The 22,617-nt window shown below is 33.9% G+C and overlaps 1 protein-coding gene across 2 annotated transcripts in view; it reads right to left on the bottom strand.

Annotated features, from left to right (window-relative positions):
* The window catches only part of LOC111148491 (ubiquitin specific peptidase 25), a 134,071-nt gene that overhangs the window by 65,953 nt on the left and 45,501 nt on the right, over positions 1-22,617 (bottom strand). For both annotated transcript variants that reach the window (XM_022505076.1, XM_022505086.1), the window contains exons 5-8: positions 19,959-20,121; positions 12,231-12,317; positions 3,169-3,306; positions 1,038-1,114 (exon numbers count right to left, since the gene is read on the bottom strand). In XM_022505076.1, the coding sequence (XP_022360784.1) occupies positions 1,038-1,114; positions 3,169-3,306; positions 12,231-12,317; positions 19,959-20,121 (465 nt within the window). The remainder of the gene's footprint in view (positions 1-1,037; positions 1,115-3,168; positions 3,307-12,230; positions 12,318-19,958; positions 20,122-22,617) is intronic.

Genomic DNA, 22,617 nt, shown 5'->3' with positions numbered 1-22,617 from the left:
AACACTGTATAAGTAGATTATTTTTTACTTTAGTCTCATTGCAGGCCTTTTATAATGTTTTTCCTGAACAGTAAAGCTAGCCATAATTTAAAAATAAAAAAGGGGGGCGCCTGGGTGGCTCAGTGGGTTAAAGCCTCTGCCTTCGGCTCAGGTCATGATCTCAGGGTCCTGGGATCGAGCCCCGCATCGGGATCTCTGCTCAGCAGGGAGCCTGCTTCCTCCTCTCTCTCTGCCTGCCTCTCTGCCTCCTTGTGATCTCTCTCTCTCTGTCAAATAAATAAAAATAAAATCTTAAAAAAAAAAATAAATAAATAAAAATAAAAATAAAAAAGGGAAGGGAGAGAATTTTTAGCCTTGGATTTCCACCTGTCTTCTAGGTAGAAGGAAGACCTTCTAGGCAGGTCTTTTACCTGCATCTTGTTGGACCAAAGCGTCTATAGTGGCAAATCCTAAATGATCTACCAACGTTTCATAAAGATACACAAAGGAACCAGTGGTTGGTCTTAGGAGAGTGGCCTCATAGGAATGGGAGTAGGACCATCCTGAAAGTGTACAATTTCTTTTGAATAACCAAAGTCTTGTTGGTTCAACCTGATGGACAGAAAATAAAAAGCTAGGAAATGTTAAGGAGAAACTTCATTATCCTTGTCATTGTGATTTCACCTGAAAGGACTTCATCAGAAGGAACATTCCTGGTATCCTGCCCTACTGCTAACCCATTTTTCTTCATGAAAAAGAGACTACTGAGTCCAAGGAAAAGAACTGGGCATATGGAATTAGCCCTTTTAGGGGTTGCTCTTTAGATCTTTCTGGCAAGATTTTAATCTTACAATAGAACTCTAAAGCTACGCAGCATTTAGTCCACAAACTTCAAACAACTTGTCAATACAGGTAACATCTGGGTTCCCAAACATCTCTCGGTTTTCTGTTTATCCGTAGACACTGATAGACATAAACACAGATAAAAGGGGAAAAAAAAAATGAGTGTTATTTATCAATCTCCTAAAACCCCATCACTAAATTTCATGGTAACTTACGTCTCTTCTTCAGCTTTCATTTGGAAGGCATCTTCTAACCAATCTAATAATTTGTGTGTAAACTCACTCACATCTTGCTGTGGAAAGAAAAATAAGTCTTATTGATATTTCAGCCTACTAATAAAAATTCTAAATACTGCAACATAAAACTTACAGCCAGTCACCTCAAACATAAATTAGTGACTCCTCACAAAAATATCATGCGAAATGTTTCACATCAAATACAAGAAATATTCTTAACCTAACCAGAGAATAAAATCAGTATCTGACAAAAATAAGCATCATATCGATAATCACAGTGATTAAGTTTCACTATGGGAAAATAAACATAAATTTATTATGTTATATACAATATACACAATATTTTATATACATAAATATATAAATTCTAATTTACAAATGAGATTTTTAAAAATAATTATTACTCCCAAAAGAGTTCTCTAACAAATCTTATAAAATAAAGGACCCACATTACCAAAGAGTTCTTCATTATTTAAAGATTATTACTGGTTTCTTAGAAGGAAGACATGTTTTTCAGCAATTCATTTTCTTTTTTTTTTTTTTAAGATTTTATTTATTTATTTGACAGACAGAGATCACAAGTAGGCAGAGAGGCAGTCAGAGAGAGAGGAGGAAGCAGGCTCCCTGCTGAGCAGAGAGCCCAATGTGGAGCTCGATCCCAGGACCCCGGGATCATGACCTGAGCCGAAGGCAGAGGCTTTAACCCACTGAGCCACCCAGGCGCCCCAGCAATTCATTTTCTTAATTCAACTTTTACACACAACTTTTTCAGCCACATCCACTTTTACTAAGGTATGTTAAACTGGAAGGTTTCGTTTAATTAATCACTGACTCCCTGACTATTGAGTCTACCATATCATGACCTTCAAATGAATTCTCCATTCAGAACTAGCACTTACATCACCCTTTGCCATCCCTTCCTTCAGTGCTAGTTCCCCTAACATGGAAAAACAGGAATAGGCAGTGGCAGCTGTATTCATCAACTACTATAATTCTTTCAGTAATGTGAGGTAGAACACAGAAAACAGTTTCACCCGAAACCTAAGGAGAAAAAAATAAACCAATCCTACTAAGACTGGTTCATCAAAGACAGATGAATCAGTGTAAACAATCGCCTTTATTTATCAAAAACCCCCAAGTATTAAACAAATCTACTATCATATATTTTTCTAGCTAGAAGTTTTCTAAAGAGCAGCTGGGTCAATCCATTGACCTTTAAAATGCAAAATGTTGAAACTTGGGGCGCCTGGGTGGCTCAGATGGTTAATCATCTGCCTTCCACTCAGGTCATCATCCCAGGGTCCTGGGATCAAGCCCAGAATCAGGCTCCCTGCTCAGCAGGGAGACTGCTTCTTCCTATCCCTCTAATGCTCCCCATTTGTGCTCTCTCACTCTGTCAAATAAATAAATAAAAGCTTAAAAAAATTTTTTTTTAAATGCTGATACTTGGATCTAAGAAACTTAAGGAAATTATTCCAAAGCCATATAGTTAAAGACAACTAAGCTCAGCACAAAAATCCAGTTATAAATATCCATACCAACTGTACTGGGTTAAATAGCGGCCCGCCAAAATATATGTCCACCTGGGACCTCACAATGTAATCTTATTTAGAATATGAGTCTTTGAAGATGTAATAAGGTAAGGATCTCAACATGAGATCTATACAAAGATTGGAAAATAAAAGCAACAATAACAAAGTTAATGCAGTTCAGAGTTCTCTGTAATTAAGGAAACTACTTGATGCCAACAAAAATAGGCATACCAAAAGCATGTATACTACACTGGCCTTGGGTTTATCACACATTCGTGAAGATTTACAACTAACATTGGTGAACATTCCTAATTTTATCCAATGTTTTCACTAATTAATTTCTATCACAATATAAATTACAGTTTCATTTATCTTAACACATTTCAAGAACACTGTTACTTTTTTCTTAACTTTAAAGTAAATCTTCCAAATAAACAATGTTTTAAAGGGCTACAACTTATTTTTAATAAAGAGGAATAACAACATCTTCAATTCTCATGTGTCTCTGAAAAAACTGCTTAAGGAATGATCAGATTAAATAAAACACAAATGTTAATAAGTAAGTACAAAAGAGCTACCTGCTGGGAGTCATTTGATTTGAAAGCGTCCTTAAGAATTTCAACTGCTCTTGATGGATCAACATATTTCCTTTTAGTACCAACAAGAAGTGCAAATAGATACCGCAGCTCACGCATAAAAGGCAAATTCCGATGCTCCTATTGGGGGGGAAAAAAACTTAAGTGAAGATTAATAAAATCTTTACTGGTTAACAGATATTCATTCTAACAGACCAAAAATGTAACTAATATCAATTAGGGAGGAGTCCAGTACCCCTACATCAAAATTAAAGAAGAATGCTGTGACCCAGGACACTCAAAGGGCTCCAGGGTGAAAACAGCAGAGGATTAGGCTTAGCTCACAATTTCAGCACAAACGCCACTTTTTCATAGATAATCACGTTATTACCCAGCCAAGAATATCCTTTCCTCATTCAAGTCTATTTATTATAATCCTTTCCATTCAGCAAAGCCCAGCTGCTGTGGACAGTAATAACAAGAGCCAACATTCAATGAGTGCTAATTTGGTGCCAGGCACTGTTTTAAGGACTTCTCCTCAATAAGGCCATTTAAACAAAGAGCCCTCCTCCTCCATGAAGCTTTCCCAGACCCTGCCAAGTCAATGATTCCTTCACACTCCACATCTACTAAAACGAATGTCTTCCACTCAGCAATGAATCACCACCTAGTACTTTTGTGGGATGACCTGAATTATCAGACAATATTAGTCTAATAAGTAATTAGAGTAGATACTAATATTAAACTAATGTATCATCCTTCAAGCTTTCCTTTGAAATCTCAACTTTTGTTTCTCAATAAGACTGTAAACTTCTCAAACACAAGAACTTCTGTATTTCTTCCGCAACTTTCTGCTACACAAAGCAGGCATTCAATTCTTACGAACATCTGATCTCACCAAACCCTCTAGAAAAACCAACAACCCAATATTATCAATCATGAACAATTTATTTTAAAACAAGAGGGAAATTTTTTTAAAGAATATAATTCACATACCTCAGTGAAATAATTTATGGTAAAAAAACAAGCAGTTCTTACTATAGTTAGCTCTTGCAATAACAATTTTAACAGATAAAGCTTATATGTCTATTTAAATATTAGAAAAACATTTCCAGAGTATATATGGTTGGTGTTCTCAACATCATAAAACTGTACGGGTATATATGTATATGTGTATATTTGCTGTCCAAAATAATATAATCAATGTAGAAACAGTTGTCCCTAGAATATGCGTTAGAAAAAGGAGTCCTAAAAAACAGGTGTAAAGGAATAAAACAATTGACTCCAAATACTTGTCACTTGATCCAAAAACGATATACCATTACAGCAACCACAAAGTGCATTGTCTGAATGAAAATACTAATTTATGGAAAAGATGGGTATTATTTAAGTATAACAAATTCTATCATCAGGGTGCCTGGGTGGCTCAGTCAGTTAAATGACTGACTCTTGGTTTTGGCTCAAGTCATGATTCCAGGGTCCTGAGATCAAGCCCTGAGAAGGGTTCCATGTTCAGTGGGCTTGAGATTCTCTCTCTCACTCTGCCCCCATGCCCTCCCATCCCCTCACTCACCTTCTCTCTGAAATAAATAAATCTTTTTTAAAAAATGCCATCATCAATGATGAAGTTTAAAAGTTCTAAATGAAAGAAAACTAACCTATGATTTTTCTGTTGTACTTTCTACTCCCCCACAATTGCCTTATACAAATATTGGGTTTTAAAGGTGTAAACACAAAGAATTTTTTTTTTAAAGATTTTATTTATTTATTTGACAGAGAGGGAGATCACAAGCAGGCAGAGAGGCAGGCAGAGAGGGGGAGACAGGCTCCCTGTTGAGCAGAGAGCCCCATGCGGGGCTCGATCCCAAGACCCTGGGTCCATGACCTGAGCCTAAGGCAGAGGCTTTAACCCACTGAGCCACCCAGGTGCCCCAAACACAAAGAACTTTAATCCAAAAAACAATTCTCAGAAATATCCCAAATTTCCTGAGAAAAATTTCTCTTTTATCACCACAGCTACATCAGTGCAGTTTCTTGAGGCATTCCTTTTTAAGGAACAAGGATGAAATATATGGCTTTTGAAAAATAAATGAATTTCTGCTGAGAAGCATATTGGAAAAGTGATATTAATATAATATATAAGACAATAAGACATTTTGGCTCTCAGCCAATTTCCATGGCTAGAAAATATTTTTGAATTTCAAAAGGCAAAACTGTAATTGATGTTAAATGCAGCTCCTGAATTTGGCCAAATTACAAAAATAGAACCACATGATCAGTCTTTTTTTAAAAAGACTTATCAAGGTATAACTGATGTGCAATATACTATACATTATAAAGTACACAATTTTATGAGCTTCAGACATGTAGACATTTGTAAAAGCATCAACACAGTCAAAATAATGTAACTGCCCATCACCCCACAAGTTTCTTCAACCCTTATTCCCCTCCTTGATCATCCCAAAGCAACCATGGTCACTTTATATTTTCTAGAAAGTTATATAAATCAAACCATATCCTACACACTCATTTTAATCTGGTTTCTTAAAATAGAAGTAATTATTCTGAGGTTCCTCCACATGACTGTGTACATGAACGATTCATTCTGTTTTTTTGCTCAGTGGTGTTCCCCTGTATGGATATCCTACACTTATTTATCAAGTGACCTATTCCAGATGCTGTGGATATTACTTTAAGTATCTTTGTGTGGATATGTTTTCATTTCTCTTAAATAAAAACTTGGAGAGGGCCTAGGTTGTATGCAGATGTCTTTAAGACACAACCAAACTATTTTTACAGAAGCGTTATACAATTTATGTTCCCACTGACAGCATAATGGGAATTCTAGGTCCACATTGTATAATATTTGGATATGAATTTTATATATATATATACGTATATACGTATATATATATGATTTTATTTATTTATTTGACAGACAGAGACAAAGCCAGAGAGGGAACACAAGCAGGAGGAGTGGTAGAGGGAGAAGCAAGCTTCCCATCAAGCAGGGCGCCTGATGTGGGACTCGATACCAGGACCCTGGGATCAGGACCTGAGCTGAAGGCAGATGCTTAACGACTGAGCCACCCAGGTGCCCTGAATTTTATTTATTTATATATATTTATTTATTTATTTATTTAAGACTTTATTTATTTATTTGAGAGAGAGAGCATGAGAGAGAAGGTCAGAGAAAGAAGCAGACTCCCCATGGACCAGGAGCCTGATGCGGGCCTCGATCCCAGGACTCCGAGATCAAGACCTGAGTCAACGGCAGTGGCTTAACCAACTGAGCCGCCCAGGTGCCCCCTGAATTATATTTTTAACCAGTTCTCCCAGTGGGTCCAATGTGGCACCTCTAGTTTTAATTTGCATATTCCTGTGACTAATAATGTCTAGCACCTTTTCCTATAGTGATTTACAGTCTTCACACTTTCTTTGGTGAAATATCTGTTCAAATATTTTTTCTAATAGAGTAGTAAATTATCTAATTATTGAGTTATGCAAGTTCTATATATAGTCTAGACACAATTCCTTTATCTCACATATGTTTTGCTAATATTTTCACCTAGTTGTGGTTTCACTTTTCATTTTGTGTAAGTTTTTCCAAAATTACAATTTTTTAATTTTGATGAAATCCAATTATTCAGTATTTTCTTCTATGATTTGTGCCCTTGTTTAGTCTTACTTAAGAAACCTTTTCTCAGGCACCTGGGTGGCTCAGTTGGTAAAGTGACTGACTGTCTTCAGCTCAGGTCATGATGCTGGAGTCCTGGGATCGAGGCCCGCATCAGGGTCCCTGCTGCTCGGTAGCAAGACTGCTTCTCCCACTGACCTCTCTCCTCTCATGCTTTCTCTCTCTCATTCTCTCTCCCAAATAAATAAATAAAATCTTAAAAAAAGAAAAAAAAAGAAAAAAGAAATCTTTTCTTAACCCAAGACACTAAAATTTTCTGTTTTCTTCAAAACATTTTATAGTTTTAGTTTTCATTGAGATCTATCATCCATTATTCATTTTTCCATATATTTGAAAAATAAATGTGTTCTGTAAGGGTTGAAGATTATCTTTCTATGATACCATTAGTTTAAAGGATTTTCCTTTCAAATTGTTTTGTCAATTTTAATTGAAATTAACTCACCCTATATATATAGGTCTATTTCTGGACTCTATTCTGTTCCATTTATCTACAGAACTATCTTTTCACCAATCAGAATGCCTGAGAGTTGATTCCTTCAATATTGTCTTTCTTTTTAAAATTACTATGGCTATTCTACATTCTTTGCTTTTCCACATAAATTTTATATCAATTTGTAAATTCCTATGAAAAAGCCTGCTGGGATTATGGTTGAGATTGCACTGAAAGCTATAGATTAAATTGGGGATAATTGATATCATAACAATACTGAATCCTCTGATCCTTGAACATCTCTCCTTTAATTTCTCTCAGCAATACTTTGTCATTTGCCATAAAACTTTACCCCTAACAGTCTATACTTTATGCTATTGTACATAAAGTATTTTTTAATTTGAATTTCCCATTGTGTGTTGTTAGTATTTAGAAATACAATCTATTTTTGCATGTTCCCCTCCTATCATGCAACCTTGCTGAAGTCATTTTTTGGTTCTAGCATATTTTATTTGTTTGTTTATTAGAATTTTCCACACAGACAATCAAGTCATATACACAAAGGGAAAGCTTTTTCCTTCCCTTTCCAATCTTCACGTCTATTTATTTTTCTCACTTTACAGCACTGATTAAGGACTCCAGGTTACTGTAATTCCAAACAGTGGTTTGGAATTATATCCTTGCTTGTTCCTGATCTTTGGATCAAAGCATTCAATTTTTCACCATTAGGTATTATACTAGTTGTAGACTTTTCATAAACAATATTTATCAGGATAAGAAAACTCTTCAATTTCTAGTTTCTTTGAGATTTTAAGATACATTAGTTTTTGTCAAATTTTTGTTCTTTACCTACTTGGATAATCATCTGGTTTTTCTTCTCTGTTAACACAGTGAATGACACTGATTTTTGAACAGTAAATCAATCTTGCAGTTCTAAATAAACCCCAGTTGCCAATGAAGTAGCATCCTTTATTGGTATTTCAGGATTCAATTTGCTAAAAATCTGCTACAACTTTTTGCTTCTGTATTATGAGAAATATTGGTCTTAGTTTTCTTTCCTTGAAACATCTTCTATTTTGGTTTCAGGGTAATGCTGGGCTCCCAAAAAGAACTGGGAAGTTTTATCTTTTCTTCAAGTTTTTTGAAAAACATATAGAGAATTGGTAGTATTTCTTCCTTAGATATCTGGTATAATTCACCAGTAAACTACTTCACTGTTGAATTTTTTGCTGAGTAGGTTCTTAACTAAAAATTCAGTTTTTTTAATGTAATATAAGGATATTATGTTTATAATATTCCACTATTCTCTTTAATTTTCTAGAGAATATGTAGTAATGTCCTTCTCTTTCTTTTTTTTTATTTTGCTAATTCGTTTCTTCCCTCTTTTTTCTTGCTCAGTCTACCTAGAAATTCATTAATTTTACTGACCTTTAGAAGCAGCTTTTGGTTCCATTAATTTTCTCTACTTTCTCATTTCTATTTCAATGACTTAGCTCTTTATTATTTTCTTTCTCCTACTTTCAAATATTAGTGTGTTTTTTTCTAATTTCTTGATGTGCAAAAATGTCACAAATTTGAAACCATTCTTATTATCTAGTGTGTTTAGTTTGCGTATTTTCCACTAACCACTGCCTTAGCTGCATCCCTCTAATTTTGGTATATCATATTTTAATTTTTATTGTTTAAAACATTCTAAAATTTCCCTTCTGACTTGTTCTTTGCCTACTGGGTTATTTAAAGGTGTATTACTTAATTTCCCTACTATCAGGGGGATTTTCTAAATACCTTTCTGTTGTCAAATTCCATCTTAATTACACCGTGGTCAGAAAACATACTTCGTATGCTTTGAATCCTTTAAGATTTACTGAAACTTATAAATCCAATCTTGTTACTTTATTCATAGCTAAAAAAAAAAAAAAATTCCAAAATGCCCTTGTTATGTGTGAAATTCAAAACTCCTTCAACTATTTGCTCACTGGTATTCAACATTCTCCCTGTTCATATGCTTCTCATCTCTGAGTAGTGGAAAGTGTGGAAATATTGTTTATTTGAAAATATCTGCCCTTAAATCGAGACTTTAATTAATATAAATTTATGAGTAATAAGGCTTTAGCTATTTATAAGGACATTACCTCTATTATGAACTTAGGCATCTTTGTTTACTCAACATTTAACATATTTTGTCATCAGTTTGTGACTTTTTAAGAGAAAAGACACTATGTGTGGGAGTTTAGGGAGGGATGAGGTATTTACAGTGAGAACCCATCTTTAAATTTCTAGTAACCTCACAATTCTCCTAGATATTAAAATTACAAACAGCACGATAAGTATTTATGTATAAAATTAGTTTCAACCTCTAGAATAACCAAGCCTACCTAAAATACCAACTGACTTCAAAAACTACATCTCTTTTCTCACTCAGTATGTATATAACATTCATGACTGATTCACCTACTGATAAAAAATATCTTTAAGGGACGCCTGGGTGGCTCAGTTAGTTAAGCGGTTGCCTTCGGCTCAGGTCATGATCCTAGCATCCTGGGATCAAGTCCCACATCGGGCTCCTTGCTCAGCGGGGAGCCTGCTTGTCCTTCTGCCTCTGCTGCCTCTGTCTGCCTGTGCTTGTGCTCTCTCTAATAAATAAATAAATAAAATCTTAAAAAAAAAAAAATCTTTAAAAAAAATCCTAATTAGCAATGCATGCAAATGACATCCCTGTGATCTGACCAAAGTGATCCCCACAGTATTCTATATCTTAGCACATTATTTTTCAAACTCAGTGTAGCAGTAAACACTACATTAGTTGCACATAAATTTATTATTAAATGATAAGTGGCAAGAAGTCACATTAATACCTTTTCAAAAACCTGTGTCTTTTATCACCTCAGTTGAATGTAGCACCAATCAGTGGCTGATAGCTACTCTAGGTCACACCTGTTTGTTTAGAAATGTCAAGTTATAGCATGTATTGATGTCACCATGCCAGATTAAAGAATAACCTCATCTACGGAACCATCTTTTATAAAACTGCACAGAATTCTTCTAAATAAGTATCCTTTTCAGAATGGAAGTAGAGATCCTTTTGACTCCTTAACTTGAAGGGACCCCTGGACATGCTGCCCCTTCCACTGCAAGAAAACAAATTTCTCCAGAAAGGTGTTGAAGATTGGATTTATATATTTTCCTAGTAATCAGCTGAACAATCTTAAAACTAGCTCTGTTATGTAAGAATGGACATCACAATTATTTTTTAAATAGAAATAAAAAATTGACTTGGTCTTACTCAACATTTTAAAGAATAAAATAAATTAACTCTGTAAAGCACTAAAATCCAGAAACAAAAAAGAAAAGGTCAAGATACATATGAATATATAATTAGAAGCACTATTTCCAAATAATGTCATGTAAATTATAAATCTACTTCAACTGAGATATCAAAAGAGAGAACAGTGATTATTAACAAGCTGCAATAAAGAGAAGCAATAGTCCAAAAAGTTTCATGGAAAAATGTAATGAGTGAAGGGGCTTTGCTTAATTTCTCTGAAGGTCTGTCATGGGGCTGTCAAGTGATGTTGACTCCCTTTTCGAAAATGGCTTGTTTACCAGCCTGATGCTTTCTAGCTCAGAGATTATAGCAAAAGCAAGCTATAAATTGTTACATTCCCACTAGCTTGTATTACTAATGTTCCATGTTTGTAGAACAAGTGGTTTTCAAATTACACATTAAAAGAAAAACATGAGGGGCGCCTGGGTGGCTCAGTGGGTTGGGTCTCTGCCTTTGGCTCAGGTCATGATCTCAGGGTCCTGGGATCGAGCCCCGCATGGGGCTCTCTGCTCAGCAGGGAGCCTGCTTCCCCCACCTCTCTCTCTGCCTGCCTCTCTGCCTACTTGTGATCTCTCTCTCTCTGTCAAATAAATAAATAAAATATTTAAAAAAAAAACACATGATTTAATTATGTATCATTCATACAGTTTAGTCACACAAAGTTCACCAATTTACTGAAACCTAAAATTTTAACATCTTTGTGAAACCAGTCCCCTTTAGGGCTACAATTTCTTTATGACAAGGTACCTAAAGCCCTAAACATTTATATACATCATCTCCATAATTAACTTTTTTCACTAAGTATAAATTTCTGCATCAGCCCTATCTTTGAAAAGCTAATATGAACACAGTAAGTAACATCATCTGAGGCACTTACGGCGTACTAGGCACTTCTAAACCCTTTGTATGTTTTACGTCATTTAATCCTCATGACTCTATAAAATAAAAACTATTATTATTTACAGCTTTCAGATAAGGAAACTAAATAGACAGGTCAAACCCTAGGTCCACAGCCAGAACACCCAGGCAATCTAGCCCAGATTATCTGTGCACTCTGTCACATTATATTGCCTAACAGCATTAACTTACAAAATAGAAGTTATAGATTTGCACTACAAAGACAACCAGCACAAAACTAATCTTTTAAAAGGCTCATCTATACAAATAGTTGAAAAAAATTTTTATTCCCATTAAATTTTTCAGGAGGCAACTGAAGAAAGACCTTGATTTATAAATTGAAACCTATAAAGTTTACTGAAATTTGACAGCCCAAAAAAAAGAAAAAAGCAATTACTAAAGTGACACAAAAAACTGACATATTACTGACACACATGTGAAGAAAAAAATTCATGTTTATAATATACTGATGAAGAATAGAAAGTTACTGTAGTAACTGAGATTAATGGGTTGATATCCAAATTTAACAGTTCCAGATTTGAAGAGACAAAGTGCCCCCAAGTCAAGCACAAACAAAAGAACAGGATGAGATATATATATATATGTATATGTGTGTATATATATATATATATATGTATATATATATATATATAAAAATGTGTATATATATATATTTTTTTTTTCATATTCTGCTTAAAAATCTTTCATAATTTTACCTTTTGGTTTCGGGGTAAATCTTGAGCATTTGACGGAGGCTTATAATTCAGAACTAATCTTCTAAATTCCAAAAGATTGAATAATGACTGAAAAAGAACAACAATTTTTAAAAAACTAAGAGAAAATTCTACTAACAAAACCATAAAAATATGACTGGTCTCAGAGATTTATTTTTGACTATACTACTTAGACGATTGTTGCCACTAGCACAAGACCTATTAGCTCCCAAAGAAAACGTCAAATTTCTTATATACTAACACACTATTCTTGATCACTAACAATACTTATTGTATTGGAAAGCAGGAAATGTTATGTGGACAATTCAAAATATCTACTGTATATCATATTATTAAAGGCTGTCTTTTTTTAGGTGCTTAATAACCAGTTTCCTCAAAAAAAAAAAAAAAGGTGGACAAATGCAAAGTCTAGAACTTTTTAGACATGTTTATTGAGTTATCTTGAGGTATCAATTCTACAAAAATATAGTACAAATATATTTATGGGCTAGTTGCTAAGTGACAAAGACATGAAGAAATTACGTATTATCTCTATACTCATGGAGACACAACAGTCTAGAAAGGACACACATATTATAATAATAGAAATTTGACTCCAACATACAATAATATTGATCTCACAGAGTATGACAGCATACGAAAGATGCCCATGGAAAGGCTTTCTAGAACTGTTTTTTAATCTATAGCTTGTAATTCATTGTCATCATGGTGAATATCTGTTTAAAAAAAAATGAAATAAAATACAATTGAAAATATTAAAACATGTCATGCATAGTAAATGCACCACAGAATACTGCTTGCAAAATTTTCACTGTATATATTTTACACATACATATATGTGTCAAGTGCTTTACAATGTAATACGTATTCCTTTCTGGGAGTCACAATTTATAAACCTTGAAAATCACTGTATAGGAGGCAATAATGTACAAGGTCTTAGCAAAGCTGTGTGAGCCAATATGATAGAAGATAAAGGTAATGCCACAAATCAATGTAAAACAAGGTTTTGTTTAGGAGCTGGGTGTTGGGAAAACTGGCCCACTATATATAAAGAAACAGAATCAGATACAGATCTATATAGATATGGATGTGCTTTAAAGACCTAAATATGAAAGGAATATCATAAAGCTGGTAACAGAAACTATAGAAAAATATTTTGGTTATCTTGTAACCTGTAAGTATTTAATTAAACAATATGAATACATGAGATAATCCATTTATTCACTTAATAAAAATTTATGAAGCATCCACTACGTGCAGACACAAGGAAGACAGGCCACAGAAAAATAAAACATATTGAATCTCTGACAAAATAAGAATAGTATGGAAAGTGGAGAATATGCAGTCAAAATGAAAAAAGAGCCGAGAAGCATGTGCTTTCAAACATAGCTGTGTATCGGAGTAATGGCGGAATTTTAAAAAGTACCTAAGAAGTCTCTCAACAAAGATAAAAGGTACCACAGACAACTCTGAAGTACATCAAAGAATCAATGGCAAATTTCAAGAAGAACAAGACTAGCAATTCAGATCTTGATTTACAATGGGGTTACATCTAGATAAACCCACCCCAAGTTTAAAATATCATTAAGCTGAAAATGCATTTTATACACCTAACCTACCAAACATCATAGCTTAGCTTAGCTTAGCCTAGCTCAAAAGTGCTCTGAACACTTGTACTAGAGTACAGGTGGGCCAGATCATCTAATAGAAGCCTATTTTAACAAAAGTGTTGATCTTCTTGTGTAATTTATTAACTTACTGCTTTTAGGAGAAATTTAAATAGGAAAGAGAAAAATGACAAAATAGGATAATCCCAATCCTACTTCTTTGCTCTAAACTCCCATTGGGAAACATTTTCTTCCTTCCTGAATACCTTCCTGAAAAATCAGAATTTCTTCAGGTGTAGGTCTGCTGGTGATGAAGTATTTAGCTTCTGTTACAGTAAAAATTGTTTTTCTTCATTTTTGTACAATGTTTGCTGGTTGGAGAATTCTAGACAGCCAGTTATTTTTTTCTAGCACTTTAATGACAGAATTTCTATTGATTGACAAGTCAGCTAGCTGTTAGTCGAGTTCTGTTTCTTTCTAGAGGTAATACAGGCATATCTTGTTTTACTGTGCTTCACTTTGACATGTCTTACAGATATGGTGTTTTCTACAAATTTTTATGGCAACCCTGTATCAAGAAAGTCAACCAGCACCATTTTTCCAATAGCACTTATTCATTTTGTGTCTCTATGTCACATTTTGGTAATTTTTCACTATTACTATATTTGTTATGGTGATCAATGATCAGGGATTTTTGATGTTACTAATGTAATTGTTGTGGGGCTCCACAAATCATGCCCAAAAAGACAGCAAACTTAAGCAGTAATGTTGTCAAGTGTTTGATTGTTCCACCAACTGTCCATTCCTTTATCTCTCTCCTCCTCAGGCCTCGCTATTTCTTGGGACACAGTAATACTGAAATTAGACCAGTTAATAACCCTACAATGGCCCCTAAGTGTTCAAGTGAAAGGAAGATTCAACTGATGTGGCAAACTTCACTACCATTTTATTTTAAGAAATTGCCACAACTACCCTAACCTTCTGCACACATCATCCTAGTCAGTTAGAAGCCATCAACATTGAAACAAGACCCAATAAATTATCTTTTAATTAAGGCATATACATTGTTTTTTTTAATGTAATGCTACTGTACACCCAATAGTATAAACATAACTTTTATATGCACTGAGAAACCAAAAAATGCATTTGCCACATTTTGCTAAGAGATTCACTTTATTGTGATGGTATGGAACAAAACCCAGGTAATCTTCAAGGTATGCCTGTACATCTTTTCCACCTTACTACTTTTAGGATTTTCTCTTTGTCTATAGTTTTCTCCATTTTATTATGATGTGCCTTGGCATAGTATTCCTTTTATTTATGCTACTTGATTCCTACTGCTTCCAGAATCTGTGGCTTGATCTCATTTATTAGATTTGGAATATTCTCAGGCATCTCTTCAGTCATCCTTTTTTTTTTTATTTCTTTTGTCCTGTTTCCTTTTTACTCTCCCTCTGGAACCATAAATACACCATGTTAGAACTATTCACCAAGCCCAAAGTATCTCTTATATGCTCTTATCTGTATTTCATGCCTTTGGTCTGAAAATGTTCTTCAGACCAATTGTTCAGTTGACTAATTCTCTCTTCAATTGTGTCAAATGTACTGCTAAAGTCACCCATTGATTTCTCACCTTTATTTTTCAGTTCTAAAATTTCTATTTTGCTTTTTCTTAGTAGTTTACTTTTCTACTGAAATTCTCAATCTTGCTTTTAATTCCTTGAGCATATTAATAGTTGTTACAACAATCTAAATTTCAGGTTTCATATTACTGGTTATTTTATCTTAATCTCTGGATACGCCTGGATACAGCTTATTTCCTGGTATGACTGACTATAACTGATTTGAGTACTAAGCATTTATTTTTATGTGAAAAGTGGAGAAAATTCTAAGTTCTAGGTAATAGTACCTTCTAACAGAATTTGCATTTCTTTCTGGCAGGCAGCAAGACTGAGGCCATCTGCAATCCCAGATCAACTTAATCCCAACAATTCTGAGATAACGCTGGGATTCAAAAACTATGAAGCCTGGCCTATTTTCAGTTCTCATTAATCCAATGTTCTAGCCCTCTAGAATTGAATGAAAGTATTAACTACTACTCCAAGTCTGTACAAAACTTTGCTTACCTTTGCAGCCACTCAGCGGCCACTTCTGAAATTGCTTCAAGGATAAAATCAACCCAACATATGAAGTTTATTCTAAAAATCCTGTTCTCTCAGACCTTAGCCTCAAAATCCCAAACTGCTTTAGTGTTATGTGACATAGTCTTCAAAAGTTGATTTGTTCCTGTTGTTTTGGTTTGACAGGTTCAGGTTCCAGGAAAATATGACCAGGTATACAGTCTAAAACTACTTAATAAGCTATTACACAAAGTAGAACTTGTAACCATTAAAATAAATCATGGAAATTAATGTTTTTAAGTCACTAACACTCTATATCCTCAATCACAGTTGTAATAGTATTGTTCAACATATTTCTTAAAGAAAGATGGGAAAGGGTAATTGTCACTACTGCCTAAATTGTGTTTGTGACTGATGCACCCTGAAAACAAGTACCCTTTCATTCAGTTCAAAGCTAAAAGGTATTTGTAAAAATTCTGAAGAGCATTTGGTAAAATGGAATTTGGCTGAACTCTTGCTAATAACAGAAAGCTATAAGAGATGAGATTTCAAATAACTTGTGGAAAACAAAGAGTGATAACAAGAGAGCAAAGGGATATAAACTGTTTATAATGAAGATACTGTGGAGAAGCAAGATCAATTCTCCTTAGTGGATTAAAAAAAAAAAAAGGAATAGTATCACAAAAGTTCAAGGTAAGGTAGGAACTGAAAACACATGGCATGATTAAAAGATAAAAGTCTGTATATAGAGCAGTTAAATCTCCATGTCCTTCCCAATACAGAAAGGTCAGACAAATACCACCTCCTTCTGTGGGATATAGGATATTTAGTCTTTGGATATAATTGAACTGAACTGACTTAGGGTCAGAAAAATCAGTCATAGTGTGTGTGAGAGGGAATAAAGATTCAGGGCTACAAATAGAAGGATTAAGTAAAACTCTGCAAAGTGATCCTCAATCAACCTTCCCACAATCTCCTTTCTCTCAGGCCTGCTTTGGCAAGCCAGCAATCAGTGCTTAAAACACAAAGAACAGGAATCCAGCTTGGACTTGAGACGGAGAAAACTTCCGTGGTAAGAAGACAGAGAGAGAGAGAGAAATACAGCTAATATGTTTACACATATAGAACATATTAATAAGACCATAACAGAGATGTATTTAGAAAATTTTAAGTATATAGAAAATATAAAGAAAACAAAGGTATTTTCCTGACAACACCAGGAAAACAAAGGATTACCAAGGGGTACTCCCAGTAAATCACTGTAATATTTACAAAGTCATAGAAAATGTAAACACTGACTTCCAACTATCTTAAACGTATGATATAACTATGTTGGGAATGAAAGGAAAGGCAATTCTGGGTAAGTGAAATGACAAAACTAAATCCACATTTATCTCATTAGGAATGCATGTCATTTAGGAAAATGAAGATAAAAGGAAAAACAGCTACAACTGGTTGTAGTTGCAATTAAGAAGCAGAACTATGAAGCAGGGAGGTTTGGGGCAGATTACTACTGTTTTTCATTATAAGCCTTTTATTGCTGTGGAATTTTTTATTTTATTTTTGAACTAGGTACTTACATTCTTTTACGAAAATATAAGATTTAAGAGCAAATAATGTGAATAAATATGTTAAATGGTATCTTAACATCTTTTGAAAACCTGCAGCATCTTCTCAATTCCATTCATCATTAGGGTGATAAAAGCATCTATAGTCCAACACTGTATTATATATTGGTATAAAACAAGAACCTAGAAGATGTGTTCTCTGCCTTCAGGATGCTCGTATTTTAGTGAACCTGGAGTTATATGACTTTTGAGTAAGGGACCCATATCCTTTATCTTGCAACTCACAACCCTTCTGAGTATGAAAGAGAGCTTGAAGACTTAATAATAGGCACAGTAGGTCTATAATAGAAGTAAACTGGAGCTATACAAGGCAAACCGAGAAGGATGAACACCTTACTTCTGAGCATCTCAGAGGCATCCAAATGAGAAAGGTACCAAAGGTCACCATGAGAATCTATGAATTATACCCCAAACTAGCAAGAGAGGAGTATACTTCTAAGTAGCTACTTCATTCACTGATATCCTAGTGGAGAAAAATCAACCCCCAATAATCCTTTCTAGGCGTAAATTCCTGGATAAAAATACTCCTGACTAGATAAGGGGTTAACGCCCAATCTAGGATAGTCAGGCTAATATTGCTAGCATCCAAAAAATTATTTAAGCCAACCTCTGTCCCATCTTCTCTTTGCTTATACTCCCTTTCTGATATTTTTCTCCCAAAATATTGGTCTCAGTTCCTAAATAAAACAAGTATAAAGCTATACCCTCTGTAGCCTGTGCCTACTACCTATTTTGCTGTTAGAAGTTTATTATCCACATAAATTTCTATAATTGGCTGATGTACATACAAGGAAAAGAAGTCCCAATTGTTTCACACTAGTCCTGCCAACTAAGTAAATTCCATGCCTGAGAAAATTTTGTAATTGAAACTTTACAGTACATTTACATCATAGTTTGAACAAGTTCCAATTCACTTGGAAAATACAATAAGAAACTTCCAACACTAACAGAGATTTCCTGCCCAACTTTTCTTTCATAGGTGAAAAATTCCATTTATGATGATAAACTTTTATATCTCAGATGATATCTGTGGAATTAAACAATAATTTCACAAAATGAGAAAAATAAAAAATTTTAATTGCTAGAGATGAAAATGAAATGCTACTTAAATAGCATACAATAAAATTACATTAAGAAAAAAAAAAAACCTGAAGTGATCTTTTGACAAATTTTTCTGCCCACCCACAATTTTCCAAAACTTGAAGTATAACGTATTTCCACACACCAAAGCCAATGATCTTCATTATAACCCAAACTTTTCAAGGCTAGAGGTCACTTCTAGGTTTCCAGATTTCTCAAAGAAGTGATTTAAAAATATATATTAGTAACAATAATCCCAAGAACCCTATACTAGCCTACGTTAGAACACTACCAGTTAAACAGCCACTACATTAAGGTAAAATTTAGAAATCAGTAAAATTACCTCAATTTCAAATAGAACAAGCAATTTTTTCCAGTCCATTCTCCTCCCCACCCAAAAAAACACCAAAACTTTGAAAAGTAGAACAAAAGCTAGGATCAGCAAAACACCACTTAAAATATTTTCCTAACGGTTAATAATAAAGAGTATGTTATTATTCATAGATTGTTTTAAGGAGATCATTTAATTCAATATTTTATAATCTGATGGATAACATTATCAATGTCTAACTGAAAATGGTAAAGAATTCATGACAATACTCCTATCTCATAAAAGAACTAAAAAAACAAGAAAACTAGTGCATATTAAGATACATAACTATACATATAAAAAATTTTCATTTTAGAATAAGGATCTCAAGAAACATTTCATAAAGGCCTTCTAAGTTTAAAAGTGTTACTTTTAATTATCAGTATTTATTCTTACATCATTCTCACATATGCATTGAGAATTATGTCAGTCTATACCTTCCTCAAACAAAATGCCTCCTTATATTAAGAAGAGTATTTAAATGACTATAATTCTATTAATAACATTTTCCATTATATAAAAAAACATGATTTGATTAACAACAACAATAAATTCAGATCCTATTTCATATCTTGGTTATCTCCTCAAAATCTGCAGACAATTACATACAAAAACATTTTTCACTCTTTCCACTCTGACAACAATTCCTACTAGCAGGGAGGGAGGAGAGATTAATTCCAAATAAGTGAAAGGCATAGGCAGTGCTCTCCTGTCAAAACTCCAAACTGGGGATAAGGACAAGGGAGAAGTGAGGAGTCCTATAATCTACAAATTAGTTCCTTAGACAGAAGGGCATATTCAAACCTTGCCTGCATTTATGTTTAAAGTACACAATCTGAAAGAAACACAACCCAACCCACTTTCCATTGCTAACCCCCAAGTAAGATCTTCATAAAAATCCTTACCTGAATAACAGCACTAAACCAGCAAGTATTGCCAACATTCTTTAGTCCAACAGGAGCTTTGTCTTGCCTTTTTCTATCATAAGGGTTTCGAGAATCCCTCCAAACTTCTGTAGGTGTTCTCTTTAAACATGCTTTATTTTCCGCTATGCTGGCTTCAAGAACTCTTTAAGCAATGGGGAGAAAATTATGAAAAAAAGAAAAATACAGTATTAATTTCATGCCACACAGTAGGAAATAACATACCACAAATAGGATTTTAATTAGTTAAGCTCTGGACAGTGAATGTGGGAAAGCACTATCAAACACTAACTTTATTCAAGTAGACATTAGTTTTCTTTAAGAATATAGCAATGGCAAACACACCAAGTGAAATGCACTCTTTTTTCCCAGGAAAAAAGGAAATCTCAAATGCACAAAGACAGTGCTATAAAACAGAAAATGTGTTATGTTTCAACAAATTCAAGGTTTAGTACAGGAATACAGCACCAAGGTTAAGTTTTCTAAGAAATCACTACAGTAAATATTTACAAAATAGCATAATGACTAGTCTTCTGTAACAATTACTTTGAATCATCAGGAAAAATTAAAAACTAAACAAATTGCACTTTTACTCCTGACCATTAAATCCCTTTGCTATTAAAAAAAAAAAAGGAAAAAAAAAGGTAAGGTAAATTCTAGGATTCCTCTCAGTTATAGAGATCTATCACTCTATGACAGCTAACTAAAGAGACTACGTGTTTACTTCTTCACCCAAAAGTTGACCTATATTCATATCAGAATAATAAAAGGTTTAACTCTCCAAAATAAGCTTACCTACAGAATACTTTAAATACATCTAAACATGGCAAGAATAATGCTACTTTGCTTACAGTAGCATTCACATGCTGTTCTTGCTCTTACTCATGTTGCAACATGCTGTAAAATCCTGATTCCCACATCTGAACTAGCAAAGCATTTTGCCTGCTCAAGACATATGTTATTAACTACTCTAAATAAGCATAAGTAATACTCAGGTGTCTTAATCAATTTTATGTTAATTTAAAAAAACCTCAACAACAATGAGTTTTTCCAACATTTGGCTTAAGAAGATCTCATTCATGCTATATCATCTTTATTTTAAAGGTTTTGCCCTATCAGATTAATATCAAATTAATATAGCTATATCCCTTAATTATGGGGACAAAGCAAATTATACTCTTTTCGCTAACAGCATTATTCTCAACATGATATTAGATATAAGGCAGTAGGATTCAAACTTATAATTATTTAAAGTAACTTATGTGAATACAGGATACAGCCTTTCTTTGGGAATCAATGAAACCACATCCCAAAAAATAGCTGGTTAACAACAAAATGTTATGTTACAATGCAAAGATTGAAGTACAGTCACACATTTAAAAATGAACAGTTTACACCTCCATAAACTATTACAACTGATCTAATATTAGCGGCAGTACTCTGCCCAAAAATCAGCTTTCACATGCAATCACAGCCCCTAGGAGACTTTTTCTTATAAACTATTTGCCACTAAAAGGTACCACAACTCCTTGGAAGATATTTAGTTAGATGAATCGGGACAGAAGAAAATCAGAATTTATCTAGAACATTCCACTGACACTGAGTTTCCAAGAACATTAAGGGGAAGATAAAAAGTAAAAAAGCCAACCTGAAAGACTTTTTATGGTCAAGCTGTACTGATCAGCATAATATAATAAGAATAAACAGGAACAAACTGATTTTGTACAAGGCAACTAGTTTATGCTCAAAAGAGAAAAGTTAATACATAGTACACAAAAGGCTAATGTAATACATATTACATATACATATACTGCTGTATATAAGAAGGTATATTTAATTTTTTATTGACTTTTATAATGAGTGTTTTCACAACAATTTTGTTCTTTTTGTAATGTATGTGTGTATTTAGAAGTATAAATAAAGGAAACCTATTTCCAACTTGGTAATTAGAGATGAATGAACTGAAACAAGCCGTAAGTTCCAGAAAAAGTAGCAACAATACCACAAACAGGACAGAAGAATTAGCACCACTGGTCATATATAAAAGGTATCTTCAATTCAGTCAAATGGTAGATCTCATCATTCATTATAACAAAAAGATGGGGTTTAAAGAGATAGGTTAATTTTAATATTCCTTAACCATACCATATGGCAGAACTATCATCTAAAAGATGTGGATGAATGAATGCCATGACTTTGTGATCTTCTTGATTTAGAGCTTATAACAGAGTTTTGTATCACCAGGGACTTACAACATACTTAAGTTTCCCAACACCTCTTCCTGGCTCCTAAAATCCTATAAGTACATTTATCACATTGCATCAAAATTATTTATTACTCAGCATCTGGAGGTCGAAACACAGAGCTGTTTCATTTCTAAAGCGTACATGATAAATACTAGAGGCTAAACAAAGTCTGAAGTAAATGGATAATGAAGATATTAGATGTTGCTGCCTTTTCGCTCTTACTTTTTCTTTCTTAGCAAAAGCCCAACTTCTAGCACAAATACTACTCTATTCCCAAGCCCCCATTCCCATTCTGTAGTCCAATACTGCCAAGATGAATATAAACTTTCTATAAAGCCAAGTGCTACATAAAGATTTCTTCCCTCGTCTCACCAAAGTAAAGCCACTAATACTAC

This window comes from Enhydra lutris, unplaced genomic scaffold, assembly GCF_002288905.1.
Source record: "Enhydra lutris kenyoni isolate GAN:26980312 unplaced genomic scaffold, ASM228890v2 scaffoldscaffold2, whole genome shotgun sequence".
Taxonomy (NCBI): domain Eukaryota; kingdom Metazoa; phylum Chordata; class Mammalia; order Carnivora; family Mustelidae; genus Enhydra; species Enhydra lutris.
The sequence above is the reverse complement of the archived record's forward strand: the minus strand, read 5'-3'. Positions and strand labels throughout refer to the sequence as shown.